Source organism: Indicator indicator, chromosome 14 (genome assembly GCF_027791375.1).
Source record: "Indicator indicator isolate 239-I01 chromosome 14, UM_Iind_1.1, whole genome shotgun sequence".
NCBI classification, from domain to species: Eukaryota; Metazoa; Chordata; class Aves; order Piciformes; family Indicatoridae; genus Indicator; species Indicator indicator.
In genome coordinates this window covers 11088115-11110850 of record NC_072023.1, presented here as the reverse complement: position 1 = coordinate 11110850, position 22736 = coordinate 11088115, and the positions used below count along the sequence as shown (strand labels likewise).

The 22736-nt window shown below is 41.7% G+C and overlaps 1 protein-coding gene across 1 annotated transcript; it reads left to right on the top strand.

Moving 5' to 3' along the window:
• Positions 1-4731: 4731 nt before the first annotated feature.
• PWP1 (PWP1 homolog, endonuclein) lies at positions 4732-21775 on the top strand. Its single transcript, XM_054386868.1, has 15 exons — positions 4732-4797; positions 4873-4931; positions 6298-6452; positions 6896-6981; positions 10028-10124; positions 11259-11369; positions 12081-12211; positions 13566-13639; positions 15718-15814; positions 16659-16720; positions 18398-18509; positions 19698-19788; positions 20578-20699; positions 20844-20949; positions 21660-21775. Exons 1-15 carry the CDS (start codon positions 4732-4734, stop codon positions 21773-21775), a joined length of 1485 nt encoding a protein of 494 aa, XP_054242843.1.
• Positions 21776-22736: the final 961 nt, after the last annotated feature.

The following is a 22736-nucleotide window of genomic DNA, read 5'->3' as shown; positions in this document are numbered from 1 at the left end:
CCCCTCTGCTCTACAAGCCCGGTAGCTTCTGTAAGAAGTTGGATTCAATTCCTGGAATAATGAATATTTGAAACAACCTGTACTGAGCAATATACTTGGAGATGGAGGAAATAAAGATGTGCCACCATTGAGACACTATCCCTAATGTCACCCAGCACTGCTGTGGTGCTGAAGGTGTAAGAATCTCCAGGTGGACACGTCTGCTCTCAGACATGTGATGTAGCCTGCCACATGTGCTTGTGCTGCTCCTCCCAGCACTCCCCCAAGTGTACACTGATACCTCTGGTTGGCAAAGCCTGGAGCTGGAGGCCACAGGGACATCTGGGACATGTACCCAGCCCCCACTCCTTGCCTGCTGCGAGAACAAGCGTTACGGGCCAGACCTCACATACCTTGGCTGAGACCCAGCACGTGGAGCACTGCCAGTTGTTTTTCTTCCCATACCCATATGTTTACTGACCCTACTGTCAAATCCTTAGCATCTTGTCCTGTTCTACACTTCTTCCCAACTTCCTTCATTGTCTCTGCATAAGTTGGCCAAGAACAGCTTGCAAGGTCCTTGACTGTGTCCTTCCTTCATGTGCATCTTGGTTCTTCCTCTCTCACATGCCTCTCTCCCTCTCAGCTCTCTACTCCTGGATTTCTACCAATGCATTTAAAAGTGTTTTTCCCTACTGGGTGGATGCTGCAAACATGTCTTTTCTCCAGCTTGCTGAGAGGGCACTGGCAGTATTTCTTTCCCTTCTTTTATGCTTGGTTCCAGCACTGACAGCAGTCATTGCAGAGATAATGGGGTCCTCACTCCCAAACTCTCAGCACACCCTTTGGGGAAGCAAATGCTCCATAAACATGCCTATCTACCCTGGTAATATATTCACTCTATTCCAAGGGCTGAATGTTGATCTGGTTCACATGAGATCATACGTATTACTAGACAGAGTTTAAAGACAAGTGACAGTTTATTGCATAAAGTTAAGCAAAGAGCACCAAAAGCAACACCTCAGATCTGGGAGGGTAAGCCTTAGCAAAAAAAATGTTTTATTATCTTTTAAAGTGAGGAGATTGGTGATCTTCCAAAGAACTCCTTAAGGAGATCATGGATGAAAGAAAACCAAAGCAGCCTTGTTTCAACTACCTGAAAAGCTAACTTTATGCCTAGCTATCAGTTCAAGAGTTCTTCCCCTCAGGCTATGTTGCTGTGTGCAAACAGGGCATGCAGGCTCCCTTGACAAGATGCTGACCTACTGAGATCTGATCTTCATTTGGTTGCTTCCCACTATTCATGCTCTGTATTTCACAGAAACACACAGGGAATACAAATAGAGAATCAAAAGGCAACCTTGAAGACTTTTAAGGCTGCCCTTGGTGTTTCAAAGCCACTCTTAAGTACTCCTTCCCTTCCTAAGTTAGGATCTTGTGACTTTGGTTTTAACCGTTCAGCATTTCTGGGACTGCAACACTAATATTTTGTAGCTCATTTGAGAAAACAGTGTTGGGGTTTTTTTTGCTTTTGAGGGAGATACATGCCAGTGTATCAATCTCTTTTCCCTCTAACTATCTGAAGAAGTCAATTGAACCATAAGCCTACAGCATAACTTCTCACAAAACACAATTCCCTTTGTTTTCTTGCTTACAGCCCACATGATTTGCAAGATGAACCTTTTCATGGCCTTGTAGTACCCTCAAGCTCTTATACTGGAAAAGTTTACAGTGTCTCTGACAGTTTCATGATTCAAAGTATATCAAGGTCTCTCCAGAGCTTTGGACACTTGGAGCTGTTCAGGTTTATAAAGAGTTTTGTGAGACCCTTGTCTCCTGGTCTTGTATCTATCTGCCCAGCCATTTCTTTCAACTAGCAGAGATTCAGAGAAACTTCTATCAGTATAAAGCCTTATTCCTGACTAGGACAGCTCTTTGGGATCATCCCAAAATTCCTCCAATGGCTGTGTCAGAATGCCATCCAAATTAAGATCTGCTTTCTTTCCTAAGCCTTACACCTCTGTGTCTGAGTCATCTTTGGACACTAAATACCAAGAAGACTTTTTTTGCTGATGTGCTACAACCTATGAGTCATCTTTGCTGGTTCCTTGGGGTGAGTGGGCTGTACTGCACTAGCTGTCAGGAACTATCATTTACTATCCCAGGTGTCTTCAGGGAGCTTCATGCTTTGGACAGCACTCCTTCAACTCCATCTCTGTGATTGCTAAGGCATCATGGAACAATAATATATTTAATGGAACAGTTCTTCTTAAGAAGACCCTGAGACCCAGTTCCATATCCCTAATAAGTGTGTCATGATGTATTGGGAATCACCCAGCATTTATGGATGGGCTCTTAGAAGAAAAATTACTACTAATAACTGCAGATCTCTAGTAATATCCATATGCACAGTTTCTGGCTATTTTTCTGCCTTTCTCCTTCTCCAAATCTCTTTGGTAGTTCTGCTGGGGAGCCTCACCCTAGTACACTGCTATTTTGTGATTATGTACATGATGGGAAGGAAGGTAGAGCACGTGTGCCCCCTCTGGGTATTGCTTTGGTAAAAACAAGCCTGCATCAAGTGTTGGGAAACCTCCACACTGTAAATGTATCTATCTAAAAAACCTACACACACACAAAACTAAAACCACAATCGTATGCAGGAACAACAGCCACTGGAAGGTAACCTTGCTTTCTTCTTTGCTGCATGACTCTTCCCTCTGGCTGTCCTGTGGGGATTGCATTCACTCACACAAAACTTCCCTCAGAATCTGGAGGAAGAGTGACAGTCAAACTGTATCCAACTTGTGTGTGGGAGGACAAGAAGTATTTCTTGAACGCTGTAAGAGAAGATGACCATCAAAGCAAATAATAATAGCCCAGCAAAAAGGCAAACATACCAAAATAGAAGACTGGCAATTATTCTAGGCCCCAGGTAGAACTAGGATGCCTGTGCTACAGGGTACTAGCAGCAATAACTAGAAATACACAGGTTTGCCTGGGTATGTTTGTCTCTACATTAAGGCAAAATGCAGCCAGTGGGTGACGAGAACAGGGTAGTGAAGGGGTAGTAATATTTTCATATGCTTATTTCTCTCTCGTGCCAGAACCACAGAATAATCAGGATGCAAGCAAGGAAAATGCTACCACAGTGCTGTCTGGTGACATGTGGATGAAATAACGTAGCCATTCTAGCTGCCAAGCTGAAGTGCAGTTGCCAAGTCCATGAGCTTTACCATGAGAAATGCTCCTTCCCCTAACCTCAGCTGCCCAGCCATGTAATTTGCAGTTATCTGCTAAATTAAGGTTTCAGTAATGGAAACAGCAGTGAATTCTGTGTGCTACCTTCCTGTATACTCCAGCTGACATTTCTCTGATTTAATGAGTTAGCTAGGGTGGGATGCTGACATTTGGGAGGGCAAAAAGCAGCACCTCCCATGATGATGCCAGTCCTTCACAACTTCCTGAAACTCCCCCTCACCATTGACTCTATACATTGGTTTCTTCTCCTTGGATAATCTTAGAGATTGGTAACAAAAAAGTTTTTCCCAAACCTTTAATTTTGGCAGACTTCTGCTGGGGTGTTTCAGAGCCAAAACGGAAGCAAGTGTCAGCGGGGCAGGTCTCTTCCTGGAAGCAGAGGAGGTCATAACCCAGTGCAGGAAGTGAAGGATTTCAAGTGTCTGGAGATGGGGCAGCATGTTTCTTCACCTGAGCACCCATGAGGAGCTGTTGCAGAAGGACCTATTACATGGCAGAATGCCAGTTTCTGGTATTAAATGGGTCTTGGGAGCTGGTCCCAGCCTCTGCTAAAGATGGCCAGAGCTATCAAGTGAAGGGCTTAGAGCACAAGCCTTATGAGAAGCAGCTGAGTGAACAGGGGTTGCTTAGCCTGAAATAAAGGAGACTCAGGGGAGACCTTATTGCACTCTACAACTACCTGAAAGGAGGTTTTAGTGAGGTGAATGTCTTTCTCTTCTCCCAGCTAACAAGCAATAGGACAAGAAGAAACAGACTCAAGTTGCACCAGGTGAGGTTTAGAGTGGATATTAGGAAGCATCTTCTCAAAAAGGGTTCTCAAACATTGGAACAGGCTGCCCAGGGAAGTGGAGACACCATCTCTGGAGGTATTTAAAAGATGCATAGATGTGGTGCTGTGGTGATGTTTAGTGATGACCTGGCAGTGCTGGGGTCAACAGTTCAACCTGAATGTCTTAGAAGTCTCTTCCAAACAAAACGATTCTATGCTTCTAAGCAGGACAGGCAGGGCTAATTAAGAGAAGTACCTAAGCACCCGTCTGCAACTAGTTTCATGAAAACCAGAGCAACTGTCCCTGAAGGCCACTGGTCTCCCAGAAAGTCCAGTCAGAAACGGACCGCTCATTGTCCGTCGGCCCTGAGGCACAACCACCGCAGCAACCCCACTTAGACCACCAGCGACTATCGCCGGCCCCTGCGCCCCGCCCCTCAACGGCCACACAGGCTCCGCCCCTGGCGCGCCCATCGCCGACGCCCCGCCCCACACCACCCCCGGGCCTCGCCCCGCCCTCAGGCCCCGCCCCACTGAGAGTGACCCGCCCCTTCTCTCCTTCTGGCCTGTCTCGGCGCTTGGAGATGACGTCACATAACGTCCCGCCCTTTCCGTTTTCTCCCTCCATTACAGGCAGAGCACCCGAGTACGTCACTCGCTGTGCGCCGAAGCCGCCCGCACGTGCTGCCACCGCACCGTTCCGTGCCGCCGCCACCGGTGCCATGAGCTGCCCGGTGACGTGCGTCTCCTGGGTGCGCTGCGGCGTCGCCAAGGAAACGCCGGACAAAGTGAGGACAGGGCCCGGCTGAGGGACCCCCTCCGCCCCCCGCCCTCTCTCAACCTTGTTTGTGCCCTCTCCGCAGGTGCAGCTCAGCGAGGAGGAGCTGAATCGTCTCATCGGGGAGGCTCAGGACAGGCAGGGGTGAGCTGAGGGAGCGGGCCGGGTCTGCCGTAGGTCGTGTCGTGTTGTGTCGCGTCGCATCGCGTGTCGTCGCGTGTCGTGTCGCGATTCCTGGGAATCCCCCGGGACTCGTCACTGATAAGACTCATGGAGGGGAGCAGGCGCCCTAGGTCTGCTTGGGCACCGGCTCACCTCACAGTCGAGGGGGACTCGCTGAAGGCCTGGCTTGGGAAACAGCAGCGAGCGATGGAGATCGGCACGAACTTCTTCCTGGAATGACTCTGTCAGCTGAGCCTGGTGGCCTGGAAAGGTCGTTTGTCCAGAGAGCGAAAGGGAAAGTATCAGATGGGGTATATCCTGCCTTCGTAGTGGAGTTCCTCAGTTGTCAAGCGTGTGTCATCTGACAAGCTGAACGATTCAGATGAAGTCTGCAGGGACATGTTTGGGCATAGTCCTCGTTGGAGTTGCTATTCCCGCTTGGAGTGAGGAAATAAGAAGTTGAGTTTGTAACCATGGGTGCTTTGGAGAGGTGACAAAGCAAGGTGGAAGTCCTCAACAGTGAAAAAGTGGATATTGAGGGTGAGACGTTACAATCTGCGTTTAGTCTGGTGGCCACAGTGGAGCTCAGAATTATTTGCTATTTATGCTTTGGCACAAAAGGCAGACTATGATTTGGGTGTATTTATGGTTCAGGTATGAGAGTAGAGGCATCACAACTCTTCATACAGCATTGAAAGTCCTTAGTTGTGTAGTTCTGTTGATTTTTTTTTTTCTCTGCTTTTAGCAAAAGGGTAAATAAGTTTACAGAAAGAATTACAGGAGCAAGGGATTTAGGAGACAGTTTGTGGAAGACAATAAAGAAATTACTTTCTTTAGTCTAGAAAAAGATGATACATCCCTACCTAATTATTTTTATGTTGGTTTTTTTTTCTTCTAATGTAAGTGTGGAAACTATGAGAAAATGAGGTCTTTAAAGTGTTGAAGAAATGCAAGTTTGATCACACATGACGGGTTTGTAGATGGCAAAAAAAAGGAATGGACATGTGAACACACAAAAGTGAAGTTGAGAGCATTGTACCCCCACAAAAAAGGGTAGGAGAAAGGGATTTAGGCACAGAGTTTAGCTCTGTTGAGCAGTTTGTACCACTTTTTGTCTTGAAAGCTTTTGAGGAAAATCTTTCTCTAGAAGCCTGAGAATAATGGTGCCTTGTATTTAGAGAAATGCTAGGAAAGGAGTGAGTGGATTTCCAGATCATTGTCAAAAAATGTGAAACCTGTGTGGACAGCCAGGATCGTGTGCTGAGGTTGTTAGGAGTTCCCTAAGCAATTACCTGGAAGCATTCTGAATGTGTGTCACAGTTTCTCAGGGATGTGTTTCTTTAACCAGGGATGGCGCTGGTGGTAGTAATGAAGGCCAGATGGCATGTGGCACAAATGAAGCTGTTCCTGGCACAGCTAAGTCTTCTCATAAAAGTGAAGACCAGTCCGATCATGACCTCGATGAATATGACTTGGAAAACTACGACGAAGAGGAATGCACAGGTAAGAAAAATTTAAATAACAGATATGCAGTGTGAGTGAAGAACCTTTTCACTTCTTCTTGTACTCTGGGTACTAATGTAGCCTAAAACTACACAGTGCTGTATTTTAAGTGCCAGAAGTTCACATTTTTAATTATTTGCATGTGCCACTTGTGGAAGTCATTTAGTAAGTGAAACAATTCAATGTCCCCCTTCCTGACACTAGAACCAAGAATACATAGGAAAGATTGTCACTCCCCCTGCTGCAGTGCTGGAGCAGAGCAGCAGAAGTCGTGGAAAGCACCTAAGGAATTTAGCTTACTGAGGTTCTTGTGTTTGGAACTTGGAGGTTCATTTAGCCCACTTCTGCTATATTGCAATTCAGGTAATACAGGTATTGGTACAGGAGTTTCTAACTTCACCTGTCATTAACATGTATAAAAATGTTCTGAAATTCCTATCTAGGTGATCTAAAACTGGGAGACTCTTTGGCTACTCTGGCAGTATATGGGAGTAATGAGCATGATCCATACATCACTCTGAAAACCACTGTAAGTACCATAAAAATGATAAGCATCTTTTAAACAACATAAAGTTAAAAATCAGTTGTGTTTTCCATATTGCTTTAGGTTCCATGAGTGCTTGCAGGCCTTTTCCAAAGCTTTGCCAGACTTTTGATCAGACAGAACTCTTAAGGTGGCTTTGTGCAGTCCCCTCTAAGTCAGATGTTAAGGTGAAGTGACTTATTTAAATCACATGGTTCCGTATCTGGAGTGATTTGTCACCTATCTAGTAGGACACAAATAATGCTTGGAGAAATAACAAATCTCAGGTCACTAACAAGCCAAATTAGAAAACTGGTGGACCTGGGCTCCATGTCAAATGAGGGATATGGCATGAAGAAATATGTTCCTGTTAAGCATATATGTACAGAATGTTGTCTAGGTGACTGCTTCTGCCTGTATCAGTTTCCACCAAGTATCAGATGGGGAGCACCTTCACAGCAACTGGCGTTGTAGGAGCTCTGCAGGGGGCAAAGAAGTCTCTGGCTGCAGTCTGACACAAGCTAAGTGTGTCAGCAGTGCTGTCCTGTTCTCCAGCCTGTTTGTCTTTTTTATGGGGAATGCAGAGATGCAACATGGAAGGCAGGAGACAATACTTTTACTAAATATTGGTATTGCGTTGGCTAGAATGTTGGATGCCTCTTCAGAAAAGGTAGGGAGATATTCCAGAGAATATCCCACACTTTAGTTCAGAAGGATAGACAGCAACTTGTGATTAACTTAATTGACATGGAGAAGTTACAGAAATCAGTTACAACGTGAGGTTTCATCATAAGAGATAACTTAATCTGGAGAGCAACCAGGAGAGACTATGATCATCTGGGGCAAGGTGTTAGAGCAGGTGAATTTTTGAGACCTCTTCTAAACCTGAAGATTTTGAGATTGTTCTGTGTACTGTCCTTTCTATAAAATTCTGGGCTCTTTACAAAGCCAGTAAGATTGAAAGAAGATGATGGCATTCAACAAATCCAAGTGCCGGGTGAATGCCAGGATGGCATTCAACAAGTCCAAGTGCCAGGTGCTGCACTTTGGCCACAACAACCCCATGCAGAGCTACAGGCTGGGGTCAGAGTGGCTGGAGAGCAGCCAGGCAGAAAGGGACCTGGGGGTACTGGTTGACAGCAGCTGAACATGAGCCAGCAGTGTGCCCAGGTGGCCAAGAGAGCCAATGGCATCCTGGCCTGCATCAGGCATAGTGTGGCCAGCAGGAGCAGGGAGGTCATTGTACCCCTGTACACAGCACTGGTTAGGCCACACCTTAAGTACTGTGTCCAGTTCTGGGCCCCTCAGTTTAGGAAAGATGTTGAATTGCTGGAGCATGTCCAGAGAAGGGCAACGAGGCTGGGGAGAGGCCTTGAGCACAAGCCCTATGAGGAGAGGCTGAGGGAGCTGGGGGTGTTTAGCCTGGAGAAGAGGAGGCTCAGGGGTGACCTCATTGCTGTCTACAACTACCTGAAGGGAGGTTGTAGCCAGGAGGGGTTTGGTCTCTTCTCGCAGGCAACCAGCAGCAGAACAAGAGGACACAGTCTCCAGCTGCTCCAGGGGAGGTTTAGGCTGGAGGTGAGGAGAAAGTTCTTCACAGAGAGAGTGGTTGGCCATTGGAATGGGCTGCCCAGGGAGGTGGTGGAGTCAGCATCCCTGGAGGTGTTCAAGAGGGGATTGGACGTGGCACTTGGTGCCATGGTTTAGATAGTCATGAGGTGTAGGGTGACAGGTTGGACTCGATGATCTTTGAGGTCTCTTCCAGCCTTCTTGATTCTAAGAGTAGCTGTAGGTTTCTACCACAACATTTAGTTTGTGCGTCAGGGAGCGCTGTCAGATGCTTGTGGTCTTGAACAAGGAGTTGTCATGGTGACTTCACATAGTGTAACAAAGCTGAAGGAGGAAGCCATGTGTCTTGCCTTTAAAACAATATCACTTGCTATATGCAATTTAGGGTACTGAATGTTTTCTCTGCGTTCCACTGACTGGTTGATGATATTTCTTGCTCCTATGTACCAGTAGAGGAGAGGAATGCTTTAAAAGTAATTTTTTTTTTTTTAATAGTCAAAGAGGTATTCACATGGGAATTTGGCAAGAATATGAGCTGCATTTATTTTTCTGTCTTCCAGACAGTGAAAAAGTGAACACCTTTTTCTCAGGCCTTTCTTCCTACAATCATGTCCTTTCCTCAGATTCTGAAAGAGAATTGGTTTTAATTCTTCAGCATGTTTTAGGTTGTCTTCTGGTATTTCCTGTTACTGTTGAAGACTCAGCATTGTGTAACATTAAGTTGATTAGTTCAAAGAATTGCAATACTTGATAGAATTCAAATATTGAAAATGTGCTTGAAGTGAATAAAAAAGAAATTTAACACTTGCAACGAGAAGTCCAAAGAAGGATGGTACTCTGAAAGTGTTGACTTTTATGTGCAGTTCATAGTTTTCCACTAAGATAAATTCCCTGAATGCCTTCCATTCCTCAGTAACAATGAAAATTAGAGGAGAGGTTACATCTGTTCTGGTACAGCTGAATGCCCAGCATAGCTGCAGGCAGTAGTTTTCTGAAAATATTTTCCAGAAAGTAGACAGTGCTTTAATGCTCTTGGCATTGCTTCCTGGATGTGAGGAACAATTGCAGTGTGCTTATTGTGTGAACTGTTGTTACACTGTATAAATGCTCAAGGCATGAGAGCACAAGGGAAATAAACTATGTATGTGGGCTCCTGGAGGTGATTTTCTTTTCAGCTACATCTTGGTAGCCTCAAAATACAGTTTAATATTTGGTAGTTAAATGGTCTCTAAACCCACCTAGGTCCACTGAACAGTCTCAGTCTTTATAATAACTATTCAAACTCTCCATGATTTGGTCTGGTTCCTGCTTTTCTCTGTTTACCACCATAAGATGTTTTTAGGCAGATGGGTATCTGGGTGTTAGGTTTTCTTTTCAATTATAGTAAAAATTATTCCTGATTTAACGTTCAAATGTGTAGTTTTGTCTGCTTATGTGCTTTGCTTAACATCTGTTGTCTTCTCCTCTCCTTTTTGCTGTTCAGGATCAATATGAACAGGAGGACTTTTTGATTAAGCCCAGTGACAATCTTGTCCTTTGTGGCAGAGTTGATAAGGATTACTGTAGTTTGGAGGTCCATGGTGAGTAACACAGGATTTGTTCCTTACAGTGAATATGGGGAATGTGTCTTGCCTACTTGTTTCATACATCTGTGTAGAAGGAGATTTGGAAGGTTTTTTTTCTCCCCATCTACCCTATGTCAAGTTTGTTGAGGTATTGGAACGTGTCCAGAGAAGGGCAACAAAGCTGGTGAGGGGCCTGGAACACAAACCCTATGAGGAGAGGCTGAGGGAGCTGGGGGTGTTTAGCCTGGTGAAGAGGAGGCTCAGGGGTGACCTCATTGCTGTCTGCAACTACCTGAAGGGAGGTTGTAGCCAGGTGGGGGTTGGTCTCTTCTCCCAGGCAACCAGCAGCAGAACAAGAGGACACGGTGTCAAGTTGTGCCAGGGGAGGTAGGCTGGATATTAGAAGGAAGTTCTTCACATAGAGGGTGATTGCACATTGGAATGGGCTGCCCAAGGAGGTGGTGGAGTCACCATCCCTGGAGATGTTCAAGAGAAGCCTGGATGAGGCACTTAGTGCCATGGTCTAGTTGATTGCTTAGGGCTGGGTGATCAGTTGGACTGGATGATCTTGGAGGTCTCTTCCAACCTGGTTGATTCTATGATTCTAAGTTTTGTTCTCTTTCCTATACCATGATGCTTTAGCCACTTACCAGAACTGCAGTATTTCACATGGAGTTATTTAGAGGATAGTGTGGGGGTTTTTTTCAGGCTGCATAGCATTTCCTTTCCTTATTTCATTTCTAACGACTCTTTGATTTAATCTGGATGCATTTCCTCTCTTTCTTTTTCATTTTCTTTCTTTTTTTTTTTTTTTAAATCCTGATGTAGAACATAGTAGATTACAGAGCATCTATTTTGAAGTGATCTTCCATGCAAAGTAGTCTGTAGTGCTAGGAATAAAGTGTCTGAGCTCTGCTGTACTTGTCACTTCTTTATCTAAAGTACACAGGAGGATGTTGTTTGTTATATAACATTAAGTACTTGGAGGCTCTGGTCTCTATGCTGAAACTGAACACACTACATATTTACTTCCTGTATCTCCTTGACAGTTTAGTGTTTACCACATTTGCCCTTTGCAGAAGTGGGGTGTTTATAGTTGCTCGGATTTACTCTTCAGTGATGTTTTGTGTATCTTTAATTCTTTTTCAGTATATAATCATGAAGAAGACTCATTTTATGTACACCATGATATTATCTTGCCTGCTTACCCTCTAAGTCTGGAGTGGTTGAATTTTGATCCCAGTCCTGATGAATCACTAGGTAAATTACAAAGGATACTGTAAATGTCCAATTAAATATTCTTTCCTTGAAAAGCATATAAATGTAATGTTTTCACTAAATAATTTCCGCCAGTGGCACAAACAGAGCTGAAACCAAAATTTTAAGATGGAAAAACTGAGTATTAGTTTTTATGCTTTGGTGATACATTTGTCTTATTGATGGGGCCATAACAAGTGATTTGACTAAAACACAATTTGATTACAAATAATTAAGTTATTTTCAATTAGCAGACCAAAGCAAGCTGTTCTCTAATGTGCTGTATTTTCTATTTGCAAATAAAAGGTTGCTTTTGTTCAAAATCATTGTGGCCAATGCAGTTGATCAACTGTAAAACGTGGTAAAATTTATATATATTTATGTATTTAGTAGCCATTTTTCTGTGTTTTACAGATGGGCTTTTTACCATAGCACAAAGATATTTTTTTTGTCTCCTTTAAAAACACCAAACAAAATGTGCAACAGCTTCTTTGAACAGTTCCTTGTACTGAAGAGGAACTGTATTGGAGAGCAACATCTTCTGTCAGTTGATATTTTAAAATTGCTTCTTGTCAGTTAGAAACATCAGGATCTGTTCAAATGGAAGATTCTGGTACTTAAGTTTTATTTGATCAAAGAAATAAGCAAGAGCTGAATTGCCAAGTGTATTCTTTTGTAACTTTAATGTGGTTGCATTTGGGTTTCTGCTTGTAGGAAATTACGTTGCAGTGGGTAACATGACTCCAGTTATTGACATTTGGGACCTTGATGTAGTGGAATCCTTAGAACCAGTCTTTTCTCTTGGAGGCAAGAAAGAGAAAAAGACAAAGAAAAAAGGAAAGAAAGTAAGTATTGCAAAATGGCTTATCTAGTTGGAGAGATAAAGAATAATGTTATTACTCTTTTTTTCCTACTAATAAAAATCCTAGATGATCTGGTCTTACTCCATCTGGTGTTTGGACAGGTTACAGAAGATAACGGCACGGTTGTCTGCAATAGGTTAAAATTGCTGTTTTCCTGCCACTCAGAGTTGAAAAGGCATTGAGCAAAGGATGAAGTTGACACTAAAAAAATACAGTTATTCAGCATTCACTTCTGTTAGCTTAAGATATATGAAATTTAAGTGTATCTTAAGCTAGTCATCAAGAGAAGTCATAGAGACACATGCAGAGAATTGCTGAGTTTCTTTTAGTGGACTGCAGAAAAAGCTTTAACTACCAAAGAGGAAGTCTGAGGTTTATATTGGATGCAAAGTTATGTGAGATGAATCTGACCCTCATTGTATGCCTGAATGTGGTGTTAGGATTTGTCCAAATTCTTTGGGATATAAAACAAGTATGAAAGATAACATTACTTAACTTTTCTAGATTTTTGTCTGTAGTAGATGCTTTAGGAAGTGCTAAAAGACTTCCTAGAGTAAATAGGGAAGGTGAATGCTGCGTGTGTAGCTAATCTCAGCTTCCTGAATGAAGGAGCACTGCAGTGTTAGCTAAAGAACCACTGTCATTTTCAAGGGGATTTACTTCTTGAGCTCTCAGACCTTGGTTTTAAAAACAATTAAAAAATGTCTTTGGAGGGGGAATTTATTGTCGGTGTGGGGGGGGATTTCAGCTCATACTGACACGCTTGCTTCTGAAAATGACTGAGTTAATCAGAATTGCTGCTGAAGATATCATTTGTAAATGTTGCCTCAGTTTGAAATGCTAGTTGTTACCTGTATGGATAATTGAAGTCTGGAATTAAGAACAGAAGAAGCCACTTCTTATGGGTGGCTTATGGGTGGTTTCCAGTTGCTGTCCCAGTAAACTTTAACGCTGAACCATTTTCAAGTAGTATTTGTAGGAGCTGGCAGTTACAAATACCTAAAGCTTGGTTGATTGGGAGGAGAGAGAGAGGAAACTGCTGGGAGTGTTTAGAAAGAGCTGAAGAAGCTGTGCAAGAAGCTGCACCTTGGCTGTTAAGGTAGTAACCAGTTCTGTAAGCCCACCAGCTGTGAACAGAGCAGTCTGAGACCTGGTGTAGGAGGTGAGGTGCAAGAACTGCAGACAGTTCTATCAGAAGCCTTGTTGAAGCAAGTGAGAATAATTAAAACCATGAAGTTTGTGAAGGCATTAGGAATTCATACTGATGTGTTGTAATGCTTGATTTCCACGAGAGCTGTAATGTTTAAGTCTGTTTATGTTGTGTCTGCACACACAGAGTTTATCTTCAGAGGGGACCCTAAAAGGACATACTGATGCTGTGCTTGATCTTTCATGGAATAAACAAAGCAGGTAAAAGAATACTTGAGTAACAGTGGATGGTTACAAATTTGCATACTTATTCAGGCATACATTTTTCCCACAAATCCAAAATCTGAATGGAATACACCATTGGATTTGAAAGCAGTGCTGAAATGAATCAATTCTCAAATTAAGCCCTCCTTTTTTTTTTAAACTGTAAGTCTTGATTTTCAAAACCCAGATATTGCTGATTGCTTTTTATGAGAGTAGGGCTAAGGCATTGGGTGAAGTTGCTGCATTGAAATCAGATGCACAAATTGGAGAAGCGAAGGGCTGCCCTGATCTGTGCCAATCTACCAATGACCTAAACCACCATTTCAACAGACAGAATTAGATTTCTGGAAGGAAGTCCTTGCTATGCTATTTTTTTCCCCTCTGGCTTTTGCCCCAGATCTGTGAACAGAAAAGAGTGGAAAAGTCCTCATAGCACATGGGTAGAAATGTTTCTGACCTTTGGGTCATGGGAGAAGATTCCTTGTTGCCTAAGTGTACTAGCAATGAAGTGCTGCTATTGAGGCAATACAAAGCTGGCTCATCTTGGAGGAGAGGTCAAAGACAATGTGCTGACTGAAATAAAGATACTGCTGGGGCTTATTGCTTAGGTAGTTGTTAACAGTTCAGCTGTCAGAGGATCTTCAACATGAGCCTTGAAACTCTTCCAGTCAGACAGAGGCTGATTTGTATTTTACTTTTGCAAGCAGTCATAAATGCCTCTGAAGGTACACAGGTCACCTCTGCACAGTTGTGATGAGCAGGCATAAACCTTCACTCATAATGCTTTGTTATCTAGGAAACACCCACACAGATGTGCAGTAGATTTACGTAAGTTGCCCTCTTAATTTACAGTGGGCTGTCTGTTCTTAAACACATATGAACAAAGTGTTAGTGATCATTCCATCAGTCTTAAAAAAGAGTAGCTTTCATGTACCTAGAAATAGTTATCAGGTGATACTATAGAGCCAAGACATAAAAAATAATGGCTACAGTAGTTAAGTGTCTGGAATGCATAATTCTGTAATGTCTGAGTTAAGAGCTTATTGATACTGGTTGGTCTTTCAGGAAATAAAAGTAGCCTTGAAGTGGGAAGCTTAGGGGCAAAACAAGGAAATCCTTGGAGCAGCTTATATTAAATGTTTTGTTGTTGGTTGGTTGGGGTTCTTTAAAGCAAGATATGCTGTTGACAGCTCTCCATAAATAACTTTCTGCCTCTAGGTCATAATGGTGTTACTGTAAAATGTTCTCATAGCCTTCACCATGCATTTTCTTAACTTTCCTTTTTAACATTGTTTGGGAGAATATGTTTCCAGGAGTATGTTAGCTCTTTCAGTCAGGAAAATTTGGTTAATATAAAAAGAAAAAGGTAAGGGTAAAGCAGTTTCAATCAGAAACATGTTGAAGTAATAGATCTGTTTTTAAGAGCAATGATATCAATTGTACTGCATGTTTGACAGGCCCTTGGGAATGTTTTGGGGGTTTTCTGATTAAACTTTTAAACTGTGTGTTTACTGCTCTTAACACAGTTGATCAAATCGAAGTTGAAACCTGGGGCCTGTAAACTAAAATGTTGGTGGTTCCTTCCAGCATTCCATGAGGATATACAGTGTTGGGTCTTCAGCAGTTACATAAACACTCAGACATTGGAGAGCAAAGTATTTTAAAAACAGGTTTGTCTGGCTCTTGGCTGTCTGTGTATTCAAACAGAACTGTGTTCCATAGGTAATGTTTAAAAATACTGTCTTAATGTCAAAGGAAAGAAAGGGCTTAAAAGCCTTTCTTGCTTTGTTTTCTTTGAGAAATCTTCCAGTAGGTGATACTTTAAGTGGTATCAGGGGGTAAATACAAGAAAACTGTCAGTGTTGTTCTTTGTAAGTATTGTACTAATGTGATCTAATATAGTCTGTTTGTATTCTTGTAGTTTAGAATTACCTTCGGGGAGTTATCCCTCAGGCTTGAGAGATTTAGTCAACAGACCAGAGTGGTGCTGATCTCAGAATCAGGCTCTGAATGTATTTTGGATATTTGTTTACATAAAGACTTGTTAAACTTTGTTTGTTTTGGTCCATTCCCAGGAACGTTTTAGCAAGTGCATCTGCTGACAATACTGTGATTTTGTGGGACATGTCTGTGGGAAAGCCAGCAGCCAGCCTGATGCTACATACAGACAAGGTTTGTAATACTTGTGATGTTTCTTCTGCTGTAAAGTGCAGATGAAAAATAACTGCAGTTTTTCATTTGCTGCTTAGTAGTGAACCCTTAGAACCACAGTCCTGTGATTTGATTTTTTTTTTCCAGTAACTGTGCAGAGTTCTTTTAATTTACAAATCAGTTGCTTTTGCAAATGTTGTCTAACTTACCCTTTAGAAAGTTTGCAAACATTTACAGCAGTTTTTACAGTGCCTTTTGTGTGAAAGCCCTGATGGCTGTGAATCTAATATTCCTGGTATAAGCTACCAGAAATAGATCTGTGAGGAGAGGTCAAACTGTAGCTTGAGGAAACAATGGATATCAGTTAGTTTGTTCTAGGTAAGAATGGTCTCAAATAAATGATACTAAAATACTGTAGTGATGAATACTTGAGAAATGAATTAATCTCATAGTAATTAAAATATGATAGCTACAAGTAGCTATAACTTTATTTTGCTGTCAACAAAGTCACTGCCCTTGGCAAACTGATTTTTATTTTTTTTGCTGATATCTACATTTTTCCCCAAGCTGAAAGCAGCTATTCTTTTACCTCCTCCAGATTATTTTTTTTTTTCATATCTAGGGCAGAAAGGGGCCATGTGGTTCTGTTCAGTTAAATTATATTGGAAAAGATCATGTTTCCAGTGGATGGGGGTGTTTGAAGTAAAAATTTCTTGCACTGTTTTATGAGAAATCTGAGTAACAACAAGCCTAATAGGAGAGGGCTTGGGAAGGGGGAAATGTGCTGTTTTTTTCCACAGAAAGTTCCTGTATGTGCCTTACATCTCAATGCTTATTTTAAACAATAAAACCTTCTGTTATCTAGGTCCAGACGTTGCAGTTTCATCCGTTTGAAACTCAGACCCTTGTTTCTGGATCATATGATAGGTATGTCAGGATAACATTTTCAGCTGTTGCACGCAGGGAGGGTGTTAGTCTTGAATTAATCCTCTATTACCTTATGTTTTCTTTTTTATTTCTGTGTAACTGTGCCAAATTTGGGTAATGCTTTTTTTTTTTTACTATTTTTTTTTCCTGCAAGGTAGCCAGGTTTGTATGTGGCCAAAATACCATTTTCCTTAGCGGTTTCTCAGGACTAGCCAAATCCTTTCACCATCTGGACTGACATTTTCTGTGCCAGGTGTCTGCTCCAAACTTAATTTATTTCTTAATTTGGCCTTATGGCATTTTCTTCATCAGGCTATCATCTCCTGTGATTGCAGCCTGGAGATGCTTTGAAATGGTTTGTATCTGCACACTTGGATTAGTTCTGTAACTGCTGGTTCTTACAAACCCTGCCAGGCAAAAAATTCCTGTTCCCCTGTCTCATAGGGGTAACTTTTTAATTTTGTTCTGTAATCATGATTTTCTTACATAGATTTTATTCTACTTTCAAGACTTTGTCCTTGTGCTAAAATATTTATGGACTTGTCAATCTTTAGCCAAGCCTTTTTCATTCTCTGGCTTCTATTATGCTTTTCTGCATCTGCTTAAGTGAAAATATGGGAGAAAAAACCTTTTATTGTTAGGAACCTGCTTCTGTCCACTTTTGTCTGCTTTGACTTTCTTCAGTAAAATGAAGAAAAAAATCCAAACACTTGAGACCAGCTGCTTGAGCCCTTTGATACCATGGACACCTATAAACAAGAGCAGCATCTATAAACTTGTAGATTGCCTTTGTGGATTCTTCCTGTAAAGCCTTATGGGACCACAGACTAATCAGTGACTCTCAGCAGACACCTCCATAACCTGGAAGTTGGACCACTAAAAATTGTATATGCACTGCTGGTGCAAAATGTGTGGTAAAAGAGCTGAGCAATCTAGATCACGTTTCTTTGGCTTTAATTGTAGGACAGAGAGGGAGTGGGTTACACTGTGGATGTTGGTTGCAGTGACACTCTGTGAGAGTGATGTCATCACTTCTTCCTTGCATCACATCCAGGAGTTTTTTGGGTTGGGACAGATTCTGCTGCCACTGGGCTGAGCACAAGCCTGTAAAGAATCCCATAAGATGTAGTAACTCCCATCTGCTCTTTCTCCTTTTAGGAGTAGCATTTTCCTAGCTACTTATAAAGAGTTTGATTTTTTTTTTTTTTTTTTTTTAAATTTTTTTCCTCAAAGCATATTTGAAAATGTTTATGTATGTGTCACAAATTGATTTCCTAATTCATGCATTATTTTTGAACAGTCATTACTTGACTTTACTGATGTCTGATCATAATTAAGTGATATATTTGCATAATTATGATCTCATATTTGATAAATATCTTCTGCATTGACTAAATTGAAGCTGTCTTTCCTTAGTTTTAATGGAATGGATGTTTGTAACAAGATGAAAGCATACAGAAAATGCTTGTGCTTATCTGAGAAATTCTCATCAGTTACTGAACTGGAAGACTAATTAGTGAAGTTGTTTCTGTTTTAATTGTTGAATTGTAGTTTACACGGACCTGCTGTAGATACCAGTGGCAAAGCAAAACTTCATAAAGTCTTATTCCTGTTTCTTGGGTGGGTTTTTTGGTGGGGTTCTTTTCTTTTTTTAATTTCCTGTCCTCTTTCCCACAGATCAGCTGTGCTGTACGACTGCAGAAACCCACAGGATAACCATCGAATATGGCGGTTCAGTGGTCAGGTTGAAAGAGTGACTTGGAATCATTTTTCACCTTGTAATTTCTTGGTGAGTTGACTGCTGGCATTTCATTTACCGTGTATTTTTGTGCTTATAATGTTCCTGAATCATAGAATGGAGTTGATGGACAGTTGGGCTGCTGGTGTTGCTTATTTTAAAAATGCAGTGTGTGGAAGGATGGTTTTAGGTGGTTTTTCAACAAGTGTGTTGAGACCAGCTGCTTAGTTGGTATCTTAATCATGACAGTAGAAAAGCAGTTGATGCTGATGCTGTTTCACTCCAGAGGTGGCATCTTTGCCATGTTGTTAGAGTGCTCAGGGGATACATTTTCCTTTGCACAGTTGCTGTTGTTTCATGTAATGAGGCAATTGCAGCTGAGAAGGAGCTAATTAGAACTAAGATCCCAAATCAAAGACTCAGAATAGTTTGCATTGGAAGGGGCCTTAAAGATCATTTAGTTCCAACCCCCATGCCACATACAGGGACACCTTCCACTGGATGAGATTGTTCAAAGCCCCTTCCAACCTGGTCTTGAACATTTCCAGTGATGGGACACCCACAGCTTCTGTGGTGATCTCACCACCCTCACAGTGAATAACAGATCCTTAGAATTATTAATTCAATGTTTCAAATCAGCACTGCCCTCCTAGCTGGTGTAAAGTGAAAGTACCTTGGTTTTGTTGAGGTTTTTATAATAATACTTAAATCAAAATTTAAAAAAACAAACGTGTTTTGTCTCAATGGCTGTCTGATTCTCTGTTGCTTTGTGTTTACAGCCAACAAAATCAGTTGTTCAGTTCTGTTGGGTTTATTATGTAGATCTCTCTCAATATAATCATGCTTGGCTTTGGACAGAACTATTATGTGGCTACTGGATGGTTCCAAAGACTGTGACCTCATAAGAGGCCCAAGGCTCTGTACTTCATTGCCTAACTTAAGAGCCAAGCTTAGTTGCAACCATTTTCAAAATACAATTTCAGAAATTTGTATAGGATTCAGACTTCATGTAATCAGTGCAGCAGACTTTAGGTATGTAGAAGAGCTCAGACACCAGCTGGACTGAGTCTGACTTGGGGGATGCAGGCCTGTGTACACTGTGTACATGCCCTACCAAGAAGTAGTGCAAGGCTGTCCCAAATCATAGGGATTTACCAGAAGGTGGTATTATTTCATAGGAGCTGTTTTCCAAAGGAGTGACTCTGGTTGGTTGGTTTTAAAATGTTGTGGTTTCCTTAGGCAAGCACAGAGGATGGCTTTGTGTACTGTCTGGATGCTCGTTCTGATAAGCCACTGTTCACCCTGAAAGCTCACGATGGAGAGGTGTCAGGTAAATTCTGTGTGTTGTGTTTGTCCCCAGTGGTGAGGCACATCTGGAAGGTGCTTTAACTGACATGACTGAAGTGATAGTGATTCCTTGCTTAACCAATCAGAGTTGTGCATACTGACTAGCTAGTGCATGAAACAGATCTCTGCTGAGAAGCCACTGTAAGCAAAGGATTTTAACACATGAAGTTTTCTCAGTGAATGCCATGAATAAGCACATCAGAACAGATCTATCCACTTGGGATACTTTCCCTATGGTCTTTTGGGTGAGGAAGAAAAAAACCTTTGGAATCTGGTCCAGGAGTATGAACATCTCCAGAGATGATTTAAGTATGGCACATGGGAGGGTTTTCATACTGCCTCCTTTGGACTACTTTAATTATTTGATCAGTGTAGGAGCTTCTGAAAAACAACTTGAAGCAACTGTTTAGGTGTCTAAAGTGAGAGCATATGAATATACCTCATGGTCTGGAGTAGCAGAAGAGATGGTCTTTGGCAAATGAAGAAAGCTGCCAGGAGAAGCCAGATTACATGAAGTAAGAAGCAGAGCAACAGCATCTTTGCATTGTTACATTTGTTAGAATGACAGACAAGATAGGCCCACCTGGAGTCAGTTTGCTCTCACTACAGGGACCATGAATCTTTCATTAATGTTTTGCTCTTTTGTGCTGGAGCAGAGCTTGGTGTGAGGAGAATATTCGGTTTGTTCTTAAAGCCTTGTTTCAAAATCTGTCATCTCTTTGAAACAATGATTAGGTGGTGCTCTCACGCTGCTGCACTCTTAATCTTTCAGGGTTACAGCTAAGCAGCCAGATCAAAGGGTGCCTTGTGACATCATCTGCTGACAAATACGTGAAAATCTGGGATATCCTGGGGGACAGACCAAGTTTAATCCATTCCAGGGATATGAAAATGGTAGAGTAATATTAATTTCTAGATTCCAAGAGGGTATCTATATAAACTATGTCTGCTTATTCCTTTTTATATTATTTTTTGGGGGGGGGGTCTAAAACTTGTTAGGATTTTTTTTAATTCTTTTTCTTCCTCCCACCTTCCAAGGGTGTACTCTTCTGTGCAGCTTGCTGCCCTGACTTCCCTTTTGTCTTTGCCTTTGGAGGGGAGAGAGAAGGGCTTCGTGTTTGGGATATAAGCAAGATTTCTGCAGGTAACATTCTTATTTCTTTGAACCTTGTGGTTTTCCTCTTTCCCCAAGGGTTTATTTGTATATTCTGTAACGTGTTATGGCTCTGAAAGGTTAATGTTTTTCAATACCCTAAGACTGCATGTGTTCACAATTTCAGCTTCAAAAAATAGATTTTTTTTTTCCCCCCAAATTGGAGAACTGTGTTTGCCACACGATTTATTTTCTTGCATTGAAGTGCAATACATGAGTTCTTGTAATACCTATGCTTTTCTTAATGTTCCTGGTATAATCAAGTATTACATTTTAGAGAGGGTACTTGTAGGAATCAAAGTGAGGAATTGATTTCATCAGTTGTTGTAGCTACATGTAGCTAAATGGCATGCATTTTTGGAGAGAGCTTTTACGAGCTTGGTAGAAACCAGAGAGACTAAAACCAGAAATAAATTATTTAAACTTAATGTTTTGGTCTACAAAACACATCCATTTCACAGTACTTTATGCACAGGGAAACCTCTAGAGATGTTCTGGGGGAAAATAACAGGACTTCTAATTTAAGTACCATAGGCATGAGATTGTTCTGATGTGTATGCTTCAACTCTCTACTCTGGGTAAGGGGAAAAGGTCTGAAAATGCACCAAGTTAGGATTTCTGTTCCATTCTGTGATGCTCAGCATGCTATACTCTTGTCTCTGTAAGAGTAACATGAAAGCTATCCCTTATCTGTGTTGCAGTGAATGAAGTTTTTGGAAACAGAGAGAGACTTGTTGTGGCTGGCACCAGCTCTGCAGCTTGCAGCTCCACAACTGGCAGTAGCAGCAAAGACTCAGAGACAGCAATGGAGTCGTGACGGACCAAATGTCATCAAGATCGAAGTAATTAATGGGACTACAATTGATGTGTGTTCTACAAATCTCTCTGTTTTGGGGAGAATTCATAGAAATTACTTGAGTGACTTGCAACCTGCAGGCTTCCTCCTATCAGACAAAAGACACGTGGTGATGTGGTTAAGCTCGAAGTCAGTTTCTAAGTTCCTGCCTTTGTTACTGACTTTGAAATACTAAATTACTTGCTTTTGCCTGAGATGATGATCTTTGAAACAGAGGCTACTATATGTAAAGTTGATACATGATATGAGAGAGTCACTAGGAAAGCATTCTGCTGCTGCCAGAAGTTTGTAGAATACTGCAAAGAACGTAAGTATCTTCAATGAGTGTAAAGAAAAACGCTTTAGACAACGGTTGTGTAACAAGTACACAAAAACTGAATGAGATGACAATTGAAAGGAGATAATTTATCCTTGTTACAGATTTCTAAGAGATTGTAAAAGTTGTTCTATGTAGTTTTCTTGGGTATTTCTTGGGCAGTAAGGTGGAATCCTAATGTAGAATCTTGGAATGTATTTGTAACACCTCCGGTCACCGATATCAAGCCAGAAATATCCCAGTTCTAATCCATCAAGATTTTTTTTTTTTTCTTTTCCCTGGTTCCATAGCATCTGAAGCTTGCTGATGTTGCTTTTGTACTGGGTTTTTCTCTTGAGCTCCAGATGTAATATATATAAAGACGATTTGAACTTAAATAAGGAGCGGTTACTCAGGAGAGGATGGGAGGTTGTCAGGACACAAAGCAAAGGTAGGAATCTCAGCTGGTCCCTGTCACTGGTGAAAGTGGTCTGTGTTATGTGCTCAGGTACTTAACTCCTTCCAGGCATTTCTGCCTGAAACCCAAAGACGTTCTGAGGATCAGTAACCACTGACTTAAAATGCTTCATTTACAGCATTAGGAACCTAGTCAGGGAGTGTGACTCG

Bases quoted from the DNA above. Each gene is read 5' to 3' on its own strand.
- PWP1 (XM_054386868.1), top strand. From the start codon at position 4,732: ATGAGCTGCCCGGTGACGTGCGTCTCCTGGGTGCGCTGCGGCGTCGCC. The intron at 11,370-12,080 runs GTAAATTACAAA...TTCTGCTTGTAG, and splicing joins CAGTCCTGATGAATCACTAG to GAAATTACGTTGCAGTGGGT. The intron at 20,950-21,659 runs GTAACATTCTTA...TCTGTGTTGCAG, and splicing joins TATAAGCAAGATTTCTGCAG to TGAATGAAGTTTTTGGAAAC.